This window comes from Drosophila kikkawai, chromosome 2L (assembly GCF_030179895.1).
Source record: "Drosophila kikkawai strain 14028-0561.14 chromosome 2L, DkikHiC1v2, whole genome shotgun sequence".
In the NCBI taxonomy this organism is placed as follows: Eukaryota; Metazoa; Arthropoda; class Insecta; order Diptera; family Drosophilidae; genus Drosophila; species Drosophila kikkawai.
The window spans coordinates 1682128-1699896 of record NC_091728.1 but is presented as its reverse complement, the minus strand read 5'-3'; the positions used below and the strand labels follow the sequence as shown (position 1 = coordinate 1699896).

At 41.7% G+C, this 17769-nt stretch overlaps 1 protein-coding gene across 4 annotated transcripts in view; it reads left to right on the top strand.

The window, feature by feature from the left end:
* Positions 1-17358, top strand: part of tutl (immunoglobulin superfamily member turtle) — a 40605-nt gene extending 23247 nt beyond the window's left edge. For 2 of the 4 annotated variants that reach the window (XM_017173956.3, XM_070284613.1), the window contains 5 exons: positions 526-1389; positions 1761-1844; positions 7407-7820; positions 12101-12215; positions 12709-17358. In XM_017173956.3, the coding sequence (XP_017029445.1) occupies positions 526-1389; positions 1761-1844; positions 7407-7820; positions 12101-12215; positions 12709-14539 (3308 nt within the window). In that variant the 3' untranslated portion in view covers positions 14540-17358. Of the gene's footprint in view, positions 1-525; positions 1390-1760; positions 1845-6825; positions 6967-7406; positions 7821-12100; positions 12216-12708 lie in introns of those variants that run through there. The other 2 variants (XM_017173951.3, XM_070284615.1) reach the window with 2 other exon arrangements.
* The last annotated feature ends 411 nt before the right edge of the window (positions 17359-17769 follow it).

The window sequence follows — 17769 nt, the reverse complement described above, 5'->3', positions numbered from 1 at the left end:
TTTGTAATTTTAATTTTTTTTTTTCCAAGAACTAGTTGGGAATTCTAGCCCCCGTATAAAGAATAAAACCTCTAGACTAAGCAACCAAACATTTATGAAACTATTCAGGGTTTTTTCTCGGTTCTTTTATAATTAAATTATTACATTTTAGGTTATTTATTAGGATAATTCTAGTTTAAAATGGCAAATAAATAAAATAAATAAATCAAAAACTCTCAAAATTCGAATAATTTAAATCGCGACATAAACCAATGAAATAATCGCTGGCACTGGCCTAAGCATAATCAAATTATTTGACACTAATAGCTTAATGAGTGCCGATTCTGTGCTTTCTAGTTAGTAGTTAGTTTAGTCATAATCAATGGCTGTCAATAAATTCCGTTTGAATGGCTTTTGTGGCATGATTCATGGGCATTAAGTATTCAAATGACACTAAATTGGTTACACATACACTCGATTATGTTATATCCCAATGATCCCTGGAGTAATTAATCAATATATATCCCTTCCTACCCCCTTTTGCAGACCCCGCCAAGGTCACATTCACGCCCACGGTGCAGTATCTGCCCTTCAAGCTGGCCGGCGTGGTCCAGTGCTACATCAAGTCCAGTCCTCAGCTGCAGTACGTCACCTGGACAAAGGACAAGCGCCTCCTGGAACCCTACCAGATGAAGGACATTGTGGTGATGGCCAACGGATCGCTTCTGTTTACCCGCGTGAACGAGGAGCACCAGGGCCAGTACTCCTGTACACCGTACAATGCCCAGGGAACGGCCGGTGCTTCCGGCATTATGGATGTGCTCGTTAGGAAGCCGCCCGTCTTCACGGCAGAGCCGGAGACGCTCTATCAGCGCAAGGTGGGCGATAGCGTTGAGATGCACTGCGACGCCCTCGAGGCGGAGGGCACCGAGCGTCCCACGATCAAGTGGCAGCGGCAGGAGGGCGAACAGCTGTCGGAGACGCAGCGCAACCGCATCAAGATCTCTGGCGGCAACATTACGATTGAGAACTTGCGCCGCGAGGACTTTGGCTACTACCAGTGTGTGGTCTCCAACGAAGTGGCCACTCTGATGGCCGTCACCCAGCTAGTGATCGAGGGCACGCAACCGCATGCCCCGTACAACATCACTGGCAAGGCCACCGAGTCCTCCATAACGCTCCAGTGGCTGCCAGGCTACAGCGGTGGTTCGGAGTACAAGCAGGACTATACGATCTGGTTCAGGGAAGCCGGAGTCAACGACTGGCAAACGATCTCGGTGACGCCCTCGGGCAGCACTCTGGTGACGATCAACGGGCTGGCGTCGGGAACCACCTACGAGTTCCAGGTGGTGGGCAGGAATGTCCTGGGCGATGGAATGATGAGCAAAGTGATGACCGTGCGCACTCTGGGTGAGTTCTCAGGATCCTAGTGTTCCCTACGTATTTTTCCCTTCTTCCGTTTGCTTGCTGTCCTATTATTTTGGGTTCTTGCTGCAGTCGCTCCCCGGCACATACTATATATATTATTATTATATATATCTCATGATAAATCCTCTGCACAACTGATCTGGATTGGCTCTAACATAACGCTCTCTTGTTTTCTCTCGTTTTCTTCTCTTTTTCCTCACCGACCTTCATCGAAAAAAAAAAAAAAACAACAATACGCTACTCGATCTCTAACTTTCTCATACTAATCATGCGCGCTAAAATCAAATGCAAAATGCCAATGACCACGAATTTTTCCTGGGAAATCCAACCAACGGAAAATTCGGGTTCACTAGAAGACGCTCCGGCAGCGCCACGTAATGTCAAGGCTGCAACACAACCGCCCGACTCATTCTTTCAGCTAATGCCAGACGAAGCTGGTAAGAGAACCGAACCCTGAAGTCCTCAAACTGAATCGCACCCTCTGTATTCCTCCCCCTAAAAAAAAACAAAACAAAAATCCGCAGCAAGCATAGTTGTAATGTGAATGTAAATCAACGCTCAAAGAATTAACTGTTTAAAGGAAGGCTCAGCGCAGGCTGAGCCTCGGAAGAGTCCTGAGAGGCATTATCCTTTGCATTATTTTGTTGCTGCGTCCGCGTTCTCTGGCCTTTTTTTCTGTTATCTGACTTTGTCCATAGACTTTAGATTGAGTGATGTATATATGAAGCAGGAAATGTACATATAACGGGGGAAAAAGTCCGATATTGATAAAACTATCGCTATCAACATATCGATAATATGTTGTTTGACTTGTTTTGTATTTTCAATATCGATTTATCGCGCATTTAAATCGGTTAGGAAATCAAATATCGATAAAGTATCGATATATCGAAATTTTCAACCTTCAATATCCGATAGATTTGATATATTGAATTTTATAATACTAATAATATCGAAAAGTAGCATCGATATGCTTATTTTTATAAATTTATTTAAAAATACATTTTTTAAAAATTCATTTACATTCTTAATGCAAATAAAAATATAGATTTAATATATTTTCAAATATCGATACAGTTTCGATATCTTTTCACCTAAACTGGAGTCTTTTGTTAGGGTTTCTTTTTCTTATAAATATTCTAAATGTAAGATAGAATTATTTCAGAGTATACACCACCATATTGCATGATTGTATAGCTCAATTTAGTTTCTTAAGTGACTAGTTTTAGGAGTTACGGAATGAGCGATAGCACCTGGACACAATTTGAACCCCCCTGAATGATTTATACCTTACCCAATTCCCATAGATTGCATGAGGCCTAAAATCTAGCTGGCTAACTGTAAATAGCTGAATTTATTTTTAAATTTGAACATTGAACATTCCCCCAATGAATTCAATATGGAAAGAAAGAGCCCAACAATTATATATTCAAGGCAATTATAGCATCGCTCCGATGGCAGCCCAATTCCCGTCTGCTTTTCTACAACATAACCAGACTGGTTATTGGCTGCCAAAGCACACACACACACGCCCCGAATTCGCGCCATTTCCCATGGGCCATAATTTGAGCCACATGAGGACAGGTTTGGTGTCCTGTATCCTTTCTGGCCTGGAATTACAGCAGATCCGTGTGTGCCCCTGTGCCTGTGCGTGCGTAATTAAAACAGTTTGTCCCACATTTAATTATTTAAATTAATTGAACTGTTTTTACAATTGTGGCACACGAGGACGAGGACTACGGTTCCCTCGTTCTCCTGCCGTGTCTTGCAGGTTGTGTGTGTGTGTGTGTGTGTGTGTGCGGTCGATATGACAACGCCCACGCCCAAAAAACAAGGGGGTTGGGGCGTAATTTAAACAACCATATTACCAAATGCCGAGGCACATTTAACAAGCGTTTTGCCTTGCTCCTGTATCCCCCCAACCGCCCCTTTTTGTGGGCGATGTAGGTGCGGCAATTTGAATGCCTTTGTCGACGTTGCCGCGTGTTTTTCCAACCGCTTTGCGATAATAGTTAATTTTATCCTCGTTCTCTTGCTCGCTCTCTCTCGCTCTTGGTCTTTCTCTGTGTGTTAGTTTAGTATATACCCCCCCTTCCCCCACCCAACACACACACGCACACACAAATAAATGTTTCCCCCATTTAGCGTATTTAATTTTCTTGCATTGGTGTGTGTGCTTGGGTGTGCGTGTGTAACAGTGCGTATACGTGTTTTGGCGCACGCGTAGCTTAAAAAATTGAGGGAAAAACAGAAACAGCTACAAAATAACAGCAGCAAAAACAACAACAAAACAGGATAAAACAAGAAACAAAAAGAAAATATAAGCAACGACAGGCGGCAACTCTGGCGGCAAATGTGCGCCGTTGTTGTGTAATGCAACCCTGGATATTCGTGTACGTGTTGTGTACCTTTTTTTGGCGCTTGTAACGAAACACCTCCAACGAAATGAAAAAAAATAAAACATCCAATGCCACCCCACCCATCTGACCCACCGTCCATCCGCCACTACAGACACCTCAGCTGCCACCTCCGCTGCCTTCTCATTTTCATTCTCAGCTGAAACAGCAACCAGAAGCAGCAGTTAAACGCCTCGCAGAAATTGTATTTTTCTTTTTTGGTTTACTTTTTCGCCTATTTCTCTTATAATATTTTCTCATATATAAACTTTTTTATTTCCTTAAATCCTGCATAAAACATCAACGGTAAACCAACCCCTTTTGCTGTCACACGTGCGCGCATTTGTTTATGTCAAGCAATTTCCATACGCCATGTATGCCACCCCCAGGGGCGTTGCATAGCAGTGCGTGCTGCTGCTGCTGCTGCTTTTCCTGGCAGCGCTTAAAAATTAATAACAACAATGAGAGCTGCAAGGCAGCAAGCGCACTCTGGCTCCAACAGTTGCAAAATTTCAACGCTGACATTTGGGATAAATAAAGCAAGTGGAGACAGCCAGCTTTGCTGGAACAGGAAATACCCTTTAGTGAATAGGGTACATAAGGGAAATGTTTTTAAAAAATTTATAAATAATTTTTAGAGGTAAATATAGTTAAAAAAATATATATACAAAGACTTAAAGACTTAAAGAAAACATAAATGCTTATATTTTGGGTTTAATCTACAATATACTTAAATCTATAATGATTTTTTTTAATATAAATCCAGGATTTTTATTTATTTTTCGATCAAAGAAGCAGGCTTAGAACTTATTATTATTTAAATAATTTTTAATTTATTTATTAAGCAAGGGAAAAACGAGACATTCGGAATATTTTTGGTCCTTCGAGCCGGCTTTAGTTCTAGCAAAAATATTTATCGTAAAGGTTCCTTCGAAATCTTTGTAGATAAAAAAAGCAAACTTAGACCAAAAATTAAAAGTTTCACATTTCCAGTTTACAAAAATCTTAGATAAAAGAATGATCTACTTTAATCCTTAATTTCTCAAGAGATATAATAAATAACTACCAATTCTACACCCAATTTTCCAGAACAGTCATCATACCCCACACAAAAATAAGTGAAAACTAACCAAAAAGAAAATGCATGTCAAGGCTGATTATAAACGAGAATACACACACTCACACACACACTCGACGTGTGCTCTTATGAATATTCAATGCATTCTTCACTGTCATAATTACAGCCCCGGAGAGCTCTGAGGCCGTGTCAGGTTTTTAAGTCTAGGCGGAATTTGCATTCGATCGAAGGAGAAACTAAGTAATCGATAAATCTCTCGTGGAAGGGATGACCTTGCTCTGTAGTTAGTACACCCTTCGGTACTTTGGTTTTGCACTCCTTCAATCCTTCTCTCACTTCTTCTCACTGCACTAGCACAACAACACAAACACACACTTTAATTTTAATGCATATTTATTTACAAACAGATTTTGAATTTGAATTTTGCGTTCGTTGCTGTTTTATTTGCAGACCTCTTAGCCTATTTTGACATTTACTTTCACACCGACTCGGTCGGCCGGCTAGTTTACTCGCCGCCCCAGCTGAGAGTCAAAGGTACTCGTATCGGAATCATAAAATCACTTTAAATTATACACTTAATACCCTTAAATACCTCAAGTCCTTTGTCCTGTGTCCTGCCTTGCACTCATTTTTAAGTATTACTTGCTAGCTGCAAACTGCAGATTTACTAAGGGTCTCAACCTCTGCCCTAGCTTGCTGCAGCCATAAATAACATTTAACCGTGCGCACCCGTGTACCCTGGCCAGGGGTTTTGTGTGTTCAGCGTCTACCCTTGACATTTTTACAGTCCGTCTGTGTTGTCTACCCATCTCATTTAGGCCTCTGGCCTGCGCTTTTCCTGCCGTTTTCCCGGGCCATTTTGCTTGTTTTCTGTTTTCTGTTTTTTTTTTTTTATGTTTGTCACTTGTCTCGTTTATGTTATGTCAAATCTGCGCACATTTTTTATGCGGGCCGAGGATTAAAGGGTTGCTCCCCTCATTCGCATAATCAACTTTTGATATATGCGCTCGAGGATGCTGATGCTGAAGCTGCTGTTGCTGCGCTTTCAAATCCCGTGAGGGCTCTTTAAAAGCATTTTTAATTAACATACATACATACATAATGAGCGTGGCATTTTTCGTTAGCGCCATCATCATCATCATCATGATAAATGGCTTGCACTTATTGCCCCCGGAAATTGTAATATCCTCGCATTCGCACCCTCAGCAGCTCGCACGCATTTACTCAGATATTCAGATACTTAGATACTCAGCTACAGATACTCACCCACACTTGACACAACCACACACACGTCGTTTTAAATGCTGTTCAAAATTTCATAGGGAGAAGGAGTGAATTGGAGGCCCATTTACATGACATATTCTGTATTTCTCCAAGCAGCAGTTTTAATTTGCATTCCAAACTCAATCCCTGGAGACGGACTGGCAGTTAATTGCATCAAGCGAAAAAGAGTATAAAAGTTCTGAGAATTCAGGTTATCTATAGCCTATAATTCAGAGCGGGAGTACTTTTTTTTAGCACCCCTTTCGACAGCGAAACGGATGTGGTTGGGGCCCAAAAGTATTCAAATTTGAAAAGCGAGTTACAAAAACGGAAAGTTTTATGTGTGTATGCTAATTAAAATTTGTTTTTGTCAATCCCTTTCTCACATCCAAGGCTCCTCTCGTCCTTGTCATGAATAAATGCATGCCCAAAAAAGAATAAAAAACAAAACAAAAAAAATGGGAAAAGGTTTGAAAGAGAGTTGCAAAAAGCCAAATGGAATTTTCATAAAGCTTTTAAGCGAAATGCAAAAAAACAAGGAGAAAGCTTGAAATAAATAAAATCACATCTAAAAACCAAGAAGGGTGAACCTGCACAGGGAAATATATTTAAAGTGAAGATGAGAAAGACTATAGAAACTTAAAAATATGTTTAATACATTTTACAAGTTCTTCTTTTCCCGAAAAGTCAAAATTTCAACTCTAAAACAAGAAAATAAATCATCGAATTTGAGTATTTCCTTTCTGTTAAGCAATAAATATTCCCATTTAAATTAGGATGGGGCTGGGAAATTGAACGAGGAAAGGTTAGCAATGGCAAAAGGTAATAAAAAAAAAAAGGGCAGTGGAAAATCCCGCGTGCAAATAAACAAAAGCATAAAATGAAATGCAAATAAATCAAAAATAATGCAAACGATTTAGCCCGACATGGACCAGCCTACACTGGAATATATATATATATGTAAATATGGAAAATAAATATTTCAAAATCAGGGATTATCTCCTATCGAAACTGAATTTATTGTCAAGAAAACATAAATTTTATTATTCATATTTGCAATTGTTAAGCCCCACAATTATTTTTAGTGTAGGCATATTTCGATGTCGGATTTTACCTTTACATTTTTTTTATGTGGGGCTTACATTGCTGGCTGGAAAACAAGGCAGGACAAATATATGTATATACCCGCATCCCTGGCTCACAACACCTTCAGCTTGTGTATACATACTAATGGTTACTTTTCTTACTCTCTGCCATAACAGGTCCCAAGCCCGGCCCGCCCAGAAATGTGTCCGTGACCGAGGTGTCCAATGGATTCCTCATCACGTGGCAATCGCCATTGGAGCGGGCGCACATCGTCAAGTTCTATACCATCAAGTATCGAACGGATGCCCAGTGGAAGACTCTCAACCGGGGCCAGATCCGGCCGGAGGAGACACAATATCTGGTGAAGAACCTTGTGGGCGGACGCACCTACTATTTCCGGGTGCTGGCCAACTCGGAAAAGTCGTATGAGTCCAGCGACGAGGTGAAGTTCCCGGTGCCGGCACGTGTCAAGCACAAGGCGATTACCGCCGGCGTCGTTGGGGGCATCCTGTTTTTTATTGTTGCGATCATTTTATCGGTTTGTGCCGTAAAAATTTGCAATAAACGTAAACGACGAAAACAGGAAAAAGGTAACACTGAGGCCAAAAGCTAACACACACACTTGAAATGGTTTTTGATGACAAAATCACAAATGATATTTAATAATGATAATGATTATAAATGCCACTCTGCCTAACGATGATCCAAACAGTGCGATAACTAATACTTGTAGCATACTAATCGTAATAATCGTTTTTAATCGATGACGATGACGATGACGATGACAATGTTCTTGTTGTTGGCGATGAACTCACCCTAAAACGATTAATCCTAACAATAACAATAGTAGAACCCTTGAGGCCCCAAACTAACCAACTAGATTAATTTTAATCAATTTTCATCTTCTGACGGCGCAGGCCACTCAATTATCGATAGCTTTTTTTTAACTAATTAACGAGAACTGTTAGCTGATAAGCGTTAAATGTTAATTACCAATTCAAAGGCATTATAATATAAAAGATGCCTCACGCCATGAGATTTGTATGATCTTAACTTCAATTGTATGGCGTTGCGCATCTTATTATTACAAGGTTTTTGTGTTGATTGCTGTGCTTTTATGAGTTCTGCTTGGGCTTCCAGCCTTTTGAGTTTGAGTTCTTTTTGCCAAGAAGGACAAGGTCCTATCGTCCTTCGTTACTTTCCGTTCGACGACAACAACAACAGCACATTGGAATTTGCATTTGAAACCGTTTTTAAAATATACCAAATATATATATATTTTTTGTGACGAAATTTTCGCATATGATATGAAAGTCTCTTCATAAATTATGCCTGTCTGCGAGAGTATGATGATTTGTACGTTTTCGTTGTAGTTGTGCAAGTAAAATTGAGTTACAATTTGGCAAGAAAGAAAAGTTGCTTCAAAATCTCTGTATATATATATTATATTTACATACTAATTGGATTTCGGTTTGCTTTCCTTCATTTGGTTATCCTTCTTCTTTTCGGTTTCTGATTCTGTTTCTGATTTTGCTGAGTTCCACCCCTTGCCCTTCTTCTGTCTGTGGTCCCAGCTCGTGGTCCGCCCCCTCCCACCGCGTAGATAAAAAGAAGATCTTAGTTGAAAATCGGCCATCATGAGACTCCTGCAATTATCCGTTTTGTGTGTGAACCTCAAATTACTTAACCCTGTTTTACTTTTACTTTTTGGTATCATTGGACCTGTTTTCCTTGCCTGTCTGTATAATCTTTGTACCAATCTGGCTTCCTAACCATATAGTGCTTTTTTTCGAATTGGAACTCAAAGCATGAACATCGTATAAGTAAACTATTACTACTACAACTACTACTACTAGTATTTGCCACTTTAGTTAAGCATCTGCCTGCCCCGAAAGTCTCCTTTTGAAACTCCAGTGCAAAGTAGAGCGGAAATTGAAATGCCACGACCAGGAATCGTGCCGGGACATCCATTATTCGAGGCTCGAATCGAATTGAATCGAATCTCACCCGGACTTAACTGGACCAAACCGAACTATAATCGAACTGCCGTGCCAATATCGAAACCTCTCCGTCTGTCTCTGTCTTTTGTTATGGTTTTTCTGCTTTCAACCGTATTTTATTTAAGTGGATTAATTAATGTTGCGTTGTTTAAATCAATTATTTATGTATTCTTTCTGAGAACCCCCCCCCCCGCCCCTTTGCCCGCAACACACACTTTAAACACAACACAAGAGCAGGGAAATTGCGAGCTTTTGTTGAAATCAATGCAGGCCATTAACTGCGAAATATTATGTACATATTCAATAGCAGAACAACCACATTGTTCTCTCAGTAATACTTGTTTTTTTTTTTTTTTCCTGATAGCGTAATATTATCCATAACGATAACAATGATAGACAGTGAGATGAGTGAGGGAAAAAATACCTTTATCACCGAACCAATTGACAAAGCATGTTCTTGGCCAAATCGTCGTTGTTTCTGCCCAGGGCTGAGTTCATGATAGATAAAGGTATTTCCAAATAAGAGAACGAACCTAACTATATACATGGCTGATGACCATTTATATAGCACAATACTGGGCAGACGTTTTTTGTAAACAATTCACGCACAAAGATGGTAAAATATAATGAAAATAAGGCCCACAAAACCAAATGTCAATAGAGCGATATATAATAGAGCTTAAGGAGAACCGAATCCAAAAAGCATAAAATGATCGCGTCGCCAATTGATCGGTTATCCTGTGCATTGCAGAACTCCCGTCCTTGGTTGCCCAACTTCAGGGACTCCTGTAAGGAACTACTATATACCAAAAGGAGTCCGAGTTGGTCAGCCAAGTGGCGTTAAAAGCAATCGAAATTAAAGTAAAAGATAAAAAATATCAAGTAGAAGCCCCCACTAAGACCCCAACATCGGTGTGCTAGCAAAGGGTAAGTTTTTGCCAATCATTATAAGTCGATGTCGTGTGCCACAGATCCTGAGTACTGACAAAAAACAAAACTAAAGGTTATTTTCAGACGAGTCTCCTCCAACCCCAACCACCTAACCAAGTACCAAGTACCAAGTACCCAGTACCGAGTACCATCCAACTAACCAACACTTTGACACCACCACAAAGCCACCACCACCACCACCACCACTACTACCACTCGTCTCTGTGCATCATCGATTAAGCATCCGCATTCCACTAACAATCCGCAATCTGTCGGTTCTCTCGGCTCCGTCAGTTCAGTGCCGTTCAAGCCGCACTTTCTCGAGTATCTCAAGCACCTCACAGACTCATAATTACCTCGAAAAACACAACACACACACATACAGAAGCCGAAACAAAAGCAAATACTCTCTCAACACCTTTCGTTCGTTTTTTGTTTTTTGCGAGAATCACTTTCGACCTTTTTTGAGGCTCAACTTTTATGTTGTTTCCGCTTCCTTTTTCCTCCCTCAGTTATCGTTTATCGGTTTGCATAATTCCCATAATCAGCAATACATTTGGTTTTCGATTTGCATTCAACTTGTGTTCAGTTCCGTTTCGTTCTCCCTATATCTCTGTATCCTCTCTATGTTTTCCGTTGGCACAATTCGCAACTTGACCATTCAAAAGCCATTTCACGTGTCATTGTTTTTCCAAACCATTCGAAGCCAGATCCTGAATAAAATACTGCGAAGAGCACACACGGCTGCATGTACTACATACTACGTGCCACCTCGGGAGTGTGTGTTTGTGATGATATATATGTATATATACACATGTGCCTTAGCTTTCCGCATATAGCCGTATGTATATCGACCTTGTGGGTCCAGATTGTGTGTGTGTCTGTGTCTCGAATTAGTCTGTCATCGACGACAACGTCAAGCCCCAGCTGGCCCGGAGGAAGCATTAAGTTTCGATTTAGTTTGGCATTGTCCTTCCACTATATATATATATATACTATATCCGTATCCCGGCCAAATTAGCCTGGCTCACTAATTGGCCCTGCATACATGTAATTGCAAGCGTAATCAAGTGAAACTAACTAACAACATAGCCTAGTCGTAGTCATCTAACTGCTAACTGGTAAATGGCAACTGTTAACTTGTAACTGCTAACTGGTAACTGCTAACTGGCGACTGTTTAATGCTAACTGTTTACCCTGACTGGTGTGTGTGTCCCCTAGTAATAGCTGCTAGTTAGTTACTGCTCAAATCTAAACAATCTAAACTTATTAGCGATGAAAACGACAACAACGACAATCAGAGTGTGTGTAGTCGAACTATGATGGCATGCAAATTGGCATAACCCACGAGAGTTTAGGTGTGCACAGGAGGAAAAGAGAGTCACAAATATTTTATAGCTTAAAAACAAAAATTTAATAATATTTAAGATTGTAAGTAACACATTTTGACTTTGTCTGAAAGCATTCATGGCGCCCAACGGTTTGCGCAAGCCACCATGTGCGTTTGTTGCTGAAATTTGAACAAAAAATAAAGTTTTAACTTACCTTTTAAAACTGAATACATTAAAAAACAAATTTAAAGCCAATTTCAAAACAATCTATCTAAAACAAGACAACAACCTTTCTCCCTGTGCACATAACCTCAATTTGGGGCCCGCCCTGGACAAACAACCAACAAACATCCGCGTTATGCCACTTTTGTACTCGATTTAAACAGAATTTTGACCCAGAGTAATCGCATTAATATATATATATACGTCTATATGTAGAGAGCACCGTAGATACATATGCATATACATTAGCATACATCCATATTCGAGTATGAACGCGCGTACCTATGTGTGTGTATATAGAGAGTGTGTGTTTAAGGGTATTTTATTTACCGGATAGGACGGCTCACGCTGCACGCCAAATTAATTGTAGAAATTATACGTTTGCAGAGTTCAACATGGTAGCTTGCAGGATAACGGACGCTCGTAACATTGCCGCCAATAATCATCATTTGCACAATCGCAGTACGGGCTCAATTTCCTCTGGTCAAGTGCCTTTAAAAAAGTGAGTATCATCCAACTCTCGAGTAACTGGGTAGTCCCCAGCTAATTGGATACCAAAATTCTCCTGTATGTGTAATGCGCTATCATCTATGTGTATATCTGTCTACCCATATTTCACTCTGAATTGGCCACACCAACGCCATGCACCACCACCGATCTTCTATATCGCTCTTCAAAACTATAGCAATACTGAACATTACCGTGATTATGAAAGCGTTTTTATAGTTCCAGGTCCATCCTGTCATAATCAAAATCGTAAGCAAAACTTCTTCAACTTTTTAAGCAAGTTTTTCTTAGATATTTTCTTTAGTTTGAGTTTGGCTTGAGTTAAGTGATTTTCCTAGTTTCAGTTTAATTAGGCGAATTAAGGGCCTTGCCTGAGCCGCGTTTGTGTTAAAGTTTGGTTTATCTTACTTTTCTTTCATTTTCCTCGATGTTTTAAGTACTCCTATAGTTAGATGACCCCTTTTAATGGTAGTCCAACTCATCCGCAGGTACAAACAAACCCGAATATCAAGTCTAACCGCCATTCTCATTGCCATACTCCACTGGATCTGGCCGCCGGATCGCTGCACCAACTGCCATTCCATCTACAGCTCGCCGAACCTCGAGGACGGGGCTGAGGGCGGCCGGCGACGCTCTGTGAGTCGCATTCAACGCAGCCTCGACGGACGCTTTGTGCTGGATGTGGAGGGCTCTAAGCTGGGCTACTCCCAAACCACCCTGGATGCTGCAGTGGACGTGGTGGATGGTGGCCTCTTTGAGCGGCGAAACAGCAATGTCTCTCAGAAATCCTCCAGCGACGATGGGGGTTTCCTTTCGCGTCGAAACTTCATCACAGCGCGAGCCTCCTGGCGTCGTCCCTTGGTTGCCTCTTCCAGCCAGCTGAGTCTTCAGTCGGCGGCAGACTCGGCCCGGGGCTTCCTCCAGGGCCTGCTCAAGATCGGGGGCGTGGCCAAGCCGCCCTACTTCGATGAGGGTGCTGTAAGTGGAGCCCGATACCAGAACGTCATGCGTCCCTATGCCAGCAGCAGCTCCCACAATCTTTATGGCAATGCGGACCGGAGCAGGCCGCTGCACATCAACACCATTAGCGGGAGTCTCAGCCAGCAGCACCAGCAGCAGCAGTACACGCCCTCGAGGATCTCGCGCATCTTCTCCAGCTCTCCGCAGCAACAGCACCAGCTGAGTCACCTCCAGCACCAGCAGCAACAGCTTCTGCTGAGCAGCAGTGGCAGCGGCACCTACCCCACGCACTTTAGCGACCTGAGCACCGTCTATCCCCCCAACTCCGCCGAACGCTCCTCGTCGACCCACAACTTGAGCAGTCGGTACCGCTACTATTCCCAGGAGCTGCCTTCACTGAGAACCATCCAGGAGGAGACTCGCCGTCAGCAGCAGCAGCAGCAGCAGCAACACCATCCTCTTGAAGAGCCCTTCGTGCCGCTGCAGCTGCCCTCACCGCCTTCGTGGAGGAGCTACTACCAGGCGCAGGCTCAGCTGCCGTATCACAGTTACCGGCCCCGCACACGCTGGTATCCGCGACACCACTCGCGGCTCTTTGGGAGCCGCCAGCAGCATCAGCACGAGCTGCTGTCCCCGCTGCCAGATCTTAACCTACCGCTGCGCAGCGGCCTCTCCATGAATCCTGGCGGCCTGGAGGCCTCACCCGAATCCCGATCCAGCTCGAGTGGCTTTGGTTCGAAGAACACCTCCAATCACCCGGGCAGTACCAGTGAATGGAGACTGCTGCCGCCCTACAGAGCGCCTCCATCGCCGCCCAAGCATCTGGGTTACTTTGGGGCCTCGCAGCAGCAGCAGCAGCAGGGTGGCCAGCAGGCTCAGGGACAGACGCCCCATGGCTACTCCTACCCGCGAGCCAATACCCCGCCCTACACGATGGCCCACTGGCTGGAGATGATCTCAAGACTGAACGCGGCCACCGATAGCAACCTGCCCAAGGCCGGCGCTGTTTGTCCCGTGGACGTGGGCAGCGTGGACGGTCACTATGAGTTCGACCCCGCCACGCCCACGCCCAGTGCCTCCAGTATGCTGCGCGAAGATCTCAACCTGCACATAGATACGCAGTTGCATCCGTTCCATCATTATCACCATCACACCCTGGGTCCGCTGAGCGGGAGTCTGCTGCACAGCCACGCCCCCTACTCCAGCTCGGGGGGGAGGCAAGGAGGCAAGGCCAGGTCCCTGCCCCTCCACCTGCCGCCGCGCTACGACAATGTGGAGGTGAGGCTGCAGGCCATGCGGGAGGAGTTCTATGCCTACCGCAAGCGCCAGGCCATGCAGCAGATGGAGAGCGTCTGCTGAGCCAGTGAAGCGGTTAATTGGGAGACCCAGGAGCCACTCCCAGGTGCACATCCGCAGGCCTTCTGTGCTTCAGTTGGCAGCCACAAAGAGCGCGTTAACTCACAGATCAAGAGAGAGAGAGATGGAGAGGGAGAGGCGACACATGATACTCGTAGACACTGGATCAGGCCCCGCATTCGGAGAGGAACTTAAAAAGTTTGGACCCTGCAAACCCCCCCAAGACCCATTCCCCCACACACCCAGAAACAATTAGTAGATTTAGAAGGAGAACGAGGAGAGCTGTGTACATATATTGCAAGGGGATGCACCATTCCCAGAAGTTTAAGCATAATATTTAACAAAACTATAGCAATTATATAGCGACATATTATTACAGAAATCGATAAATGGATATTTAACGAAAGCAAAAGAACAAATTACAATTACAATTAGCTATTATTTAACACTCGTGTTGAAAGCATTAAACATTAATTAACGAAATCCACAGTGCGTAAGCCTAAATTATGTTCATTACGAAAAACTAAACTAAAACCTAAAGTTAATATGGAATATGCTAGCTGTTAAGCATTTAGTTGTTAACAACTAATAAAGCGCAGAAAACGTAATTAAAGAAAGAAAACGAAAACGAAAAACATATAGAGAAATTGTTTCATAATTAAATTATTTAACGACAGGAAAAACCTACAAAAGAATAAAAACGAAAACCAGTTTAATGAAAAATTTAAAAGAAATATAACTGCTGCATATATGTTTACTGTTGACCTACACACACACACACACACGCCACATACAAACACACGATAATTAACTAATTAATATTTATTAACCCAAAAAGTAAAGGAAAACAAAACAAATCAAAGCAAAAATCGAAGGAAAACCAAAAAGCGAGGCGATAAGAAAAGTATTCTTTCCGACACAGCCCAAGACTACGTCAATGAATAAGCTAGGAATATTAGAGAGGAGACAGGAGCGAGGAGAGAAGGAGAGAGAGAAGAGGAGGATCCCGGACACGATCCCTTATCGATCCCCATCCCGAACAGTTTCCTGGGTTCCCCCGACATACATATGTAGAGAATGGTATGGATTGGTCTAGGTTATATATCGGTCAGTTGTGTGTAAGGAACAGCGCCGAAACGCATTCGGTTTTTTAAGTACTTGTTAAACAATTAAACGATAAAGCGATAAATTGATTAACGATAAACGATTAACGATCAAATTGTACGGAATGAGATGGTTTGACACAACTTGACGCCAAAACACTGCCAGAGCGAGAGATGCGTAAAGACCGCGAGAGTGTGTATAACGTATGTGTAAATTACAGAGCATATATACAACTATAATACTATAAATAATACTATGCATAATACTATAAAGGTAAAGGATAATAATGATAACGATTAACACTATTTCAGGGGAGGGTTTGAGCGCGAAACAAATCAGAACAAGAAGAAATCAACTACGAATCCGACTTAATGATCTCAAGCATTTCTCTTAGTCTTCGAAAGATGCGAACTACTCTGAGTTCCCCCAATTTTTCACTATTCCGATAATTGATTTCCCCATTTCCGATAAGTAACTTCCGATTTCCGATAACTGAGTAAAATAAATCGTATTTAAAATAGACGCTAGGAAAGACAAAAATCGAGTTGTGTTGCAATGCATATTTTGTAAATGTTGAGAGGGTATTCTGCAAGTGAATAAGTTGACTTTTGTATTGCTTATAGGAACACCCACACACTCTGATACACACACACACACACTTACACACATTAAGCGTTTAACTAGAACGAAATAAATTAATTAATTAACAGAAGCATTAATGGAAAGCAAGAAAGAGCAAGAAAAGCGCTAGAAATGACAGCATAAATTGAATTTTAATTGACGATGCAAGAGCGCAGGACTTTACGGCAAATAGATACATATATATATATATATATATAGAGATATATATATATATATCGACGCATTTTCGCGAAAGTATCGTATGTCGCTTTTTTTCGAAATTGAGATTTTAATGCAAAATTGTTAGGAACCTAATGTCTCACTACCCTGTGAAATATTATAACTGAAAACCCTATAGTTCCGATAAAAATTAAGTTTTAATTTTGTCTTTTCTATAGTGCTTCCTAAGAGATTAAAGCACAAAAAAGCTTCTCCTGTAAAATTGAATTTTTCGACATACGATACTTTCGCGAAAATGCGTCGATATGATTATTTATACGAGTATATGTACTGGACACACACACACATGTACATTAAGTGTAAGAGGATACATTACAAGCTAAGTTTAAGTAACTCTAACGCTTTAGTCTGCCACTTTGATTTTTGGACAAGGTGCGCCAGTTAACTCTTCGACGAAAGGAAATAGGAACTATCAAACGGAAACAAAAACAAAAAAAGGAAATAATAAGTACTACTAATAAGAAAGGGAAATCTATAAATATTCTTTTTTGCACCACCCACTCTTTCTCCTTCCATTCCAATCGTCATTTCCCCGACACACCTTTCAGCTTCCAACTTTCGCCTCACATTCCACAAGACTTTTCCCACACTGCAAGTTCTCCAATTCAGCATATATATAAATATATATATAAATCGTACAAGGATAAAGAAATCAGTTTAGAACGAAATATATTGTAATTAAACACAACAACACACAATTATAAAGAGAAATTAGCAAAATGAACAAAATTTTTAAACAAATAAAAACTTACCGAAAAAGAAAAAACCAAGAAAACAAAACAAAACAAAAAAGAAAAGAAAAAAAAAACAAACAAAAAACGAATAAAAATAAAAAACTTGAAATTGATCAAATAAAATCTGTGGTTTTTTTTCTAACCTTCCTCCCAGTGTAGGCCAAACCCGGAAGCTAAGCCTAATTGATGCCCACGAACAGAAATATCACTCATACGCCACATTGGTTGCAATTAAAGTAATGAAATTCACACAAATTCCAGTGAATGATACTCTCTGCCCTGCTGACCTGGTAAGGGTATTCCCACACTAACCAAGAATCCAAGAATCGATTATGAATAGTTCAATCCACACTTTGGCCAGGCGATCGCTACTAATTGTTTAAGTGGATAAACGTCGTCTGCAAAAGCGAATTTGTGGGGGAGACTCGGGCCAGACAAAGGAGCCATGGAGCAGATGGCGTGGGCGTGTGTCAAATGTCAAAACCGTTTGACAGCGTTCCTCGGTCTGAAGTCTGAAAGCATAGAAAATGCGAT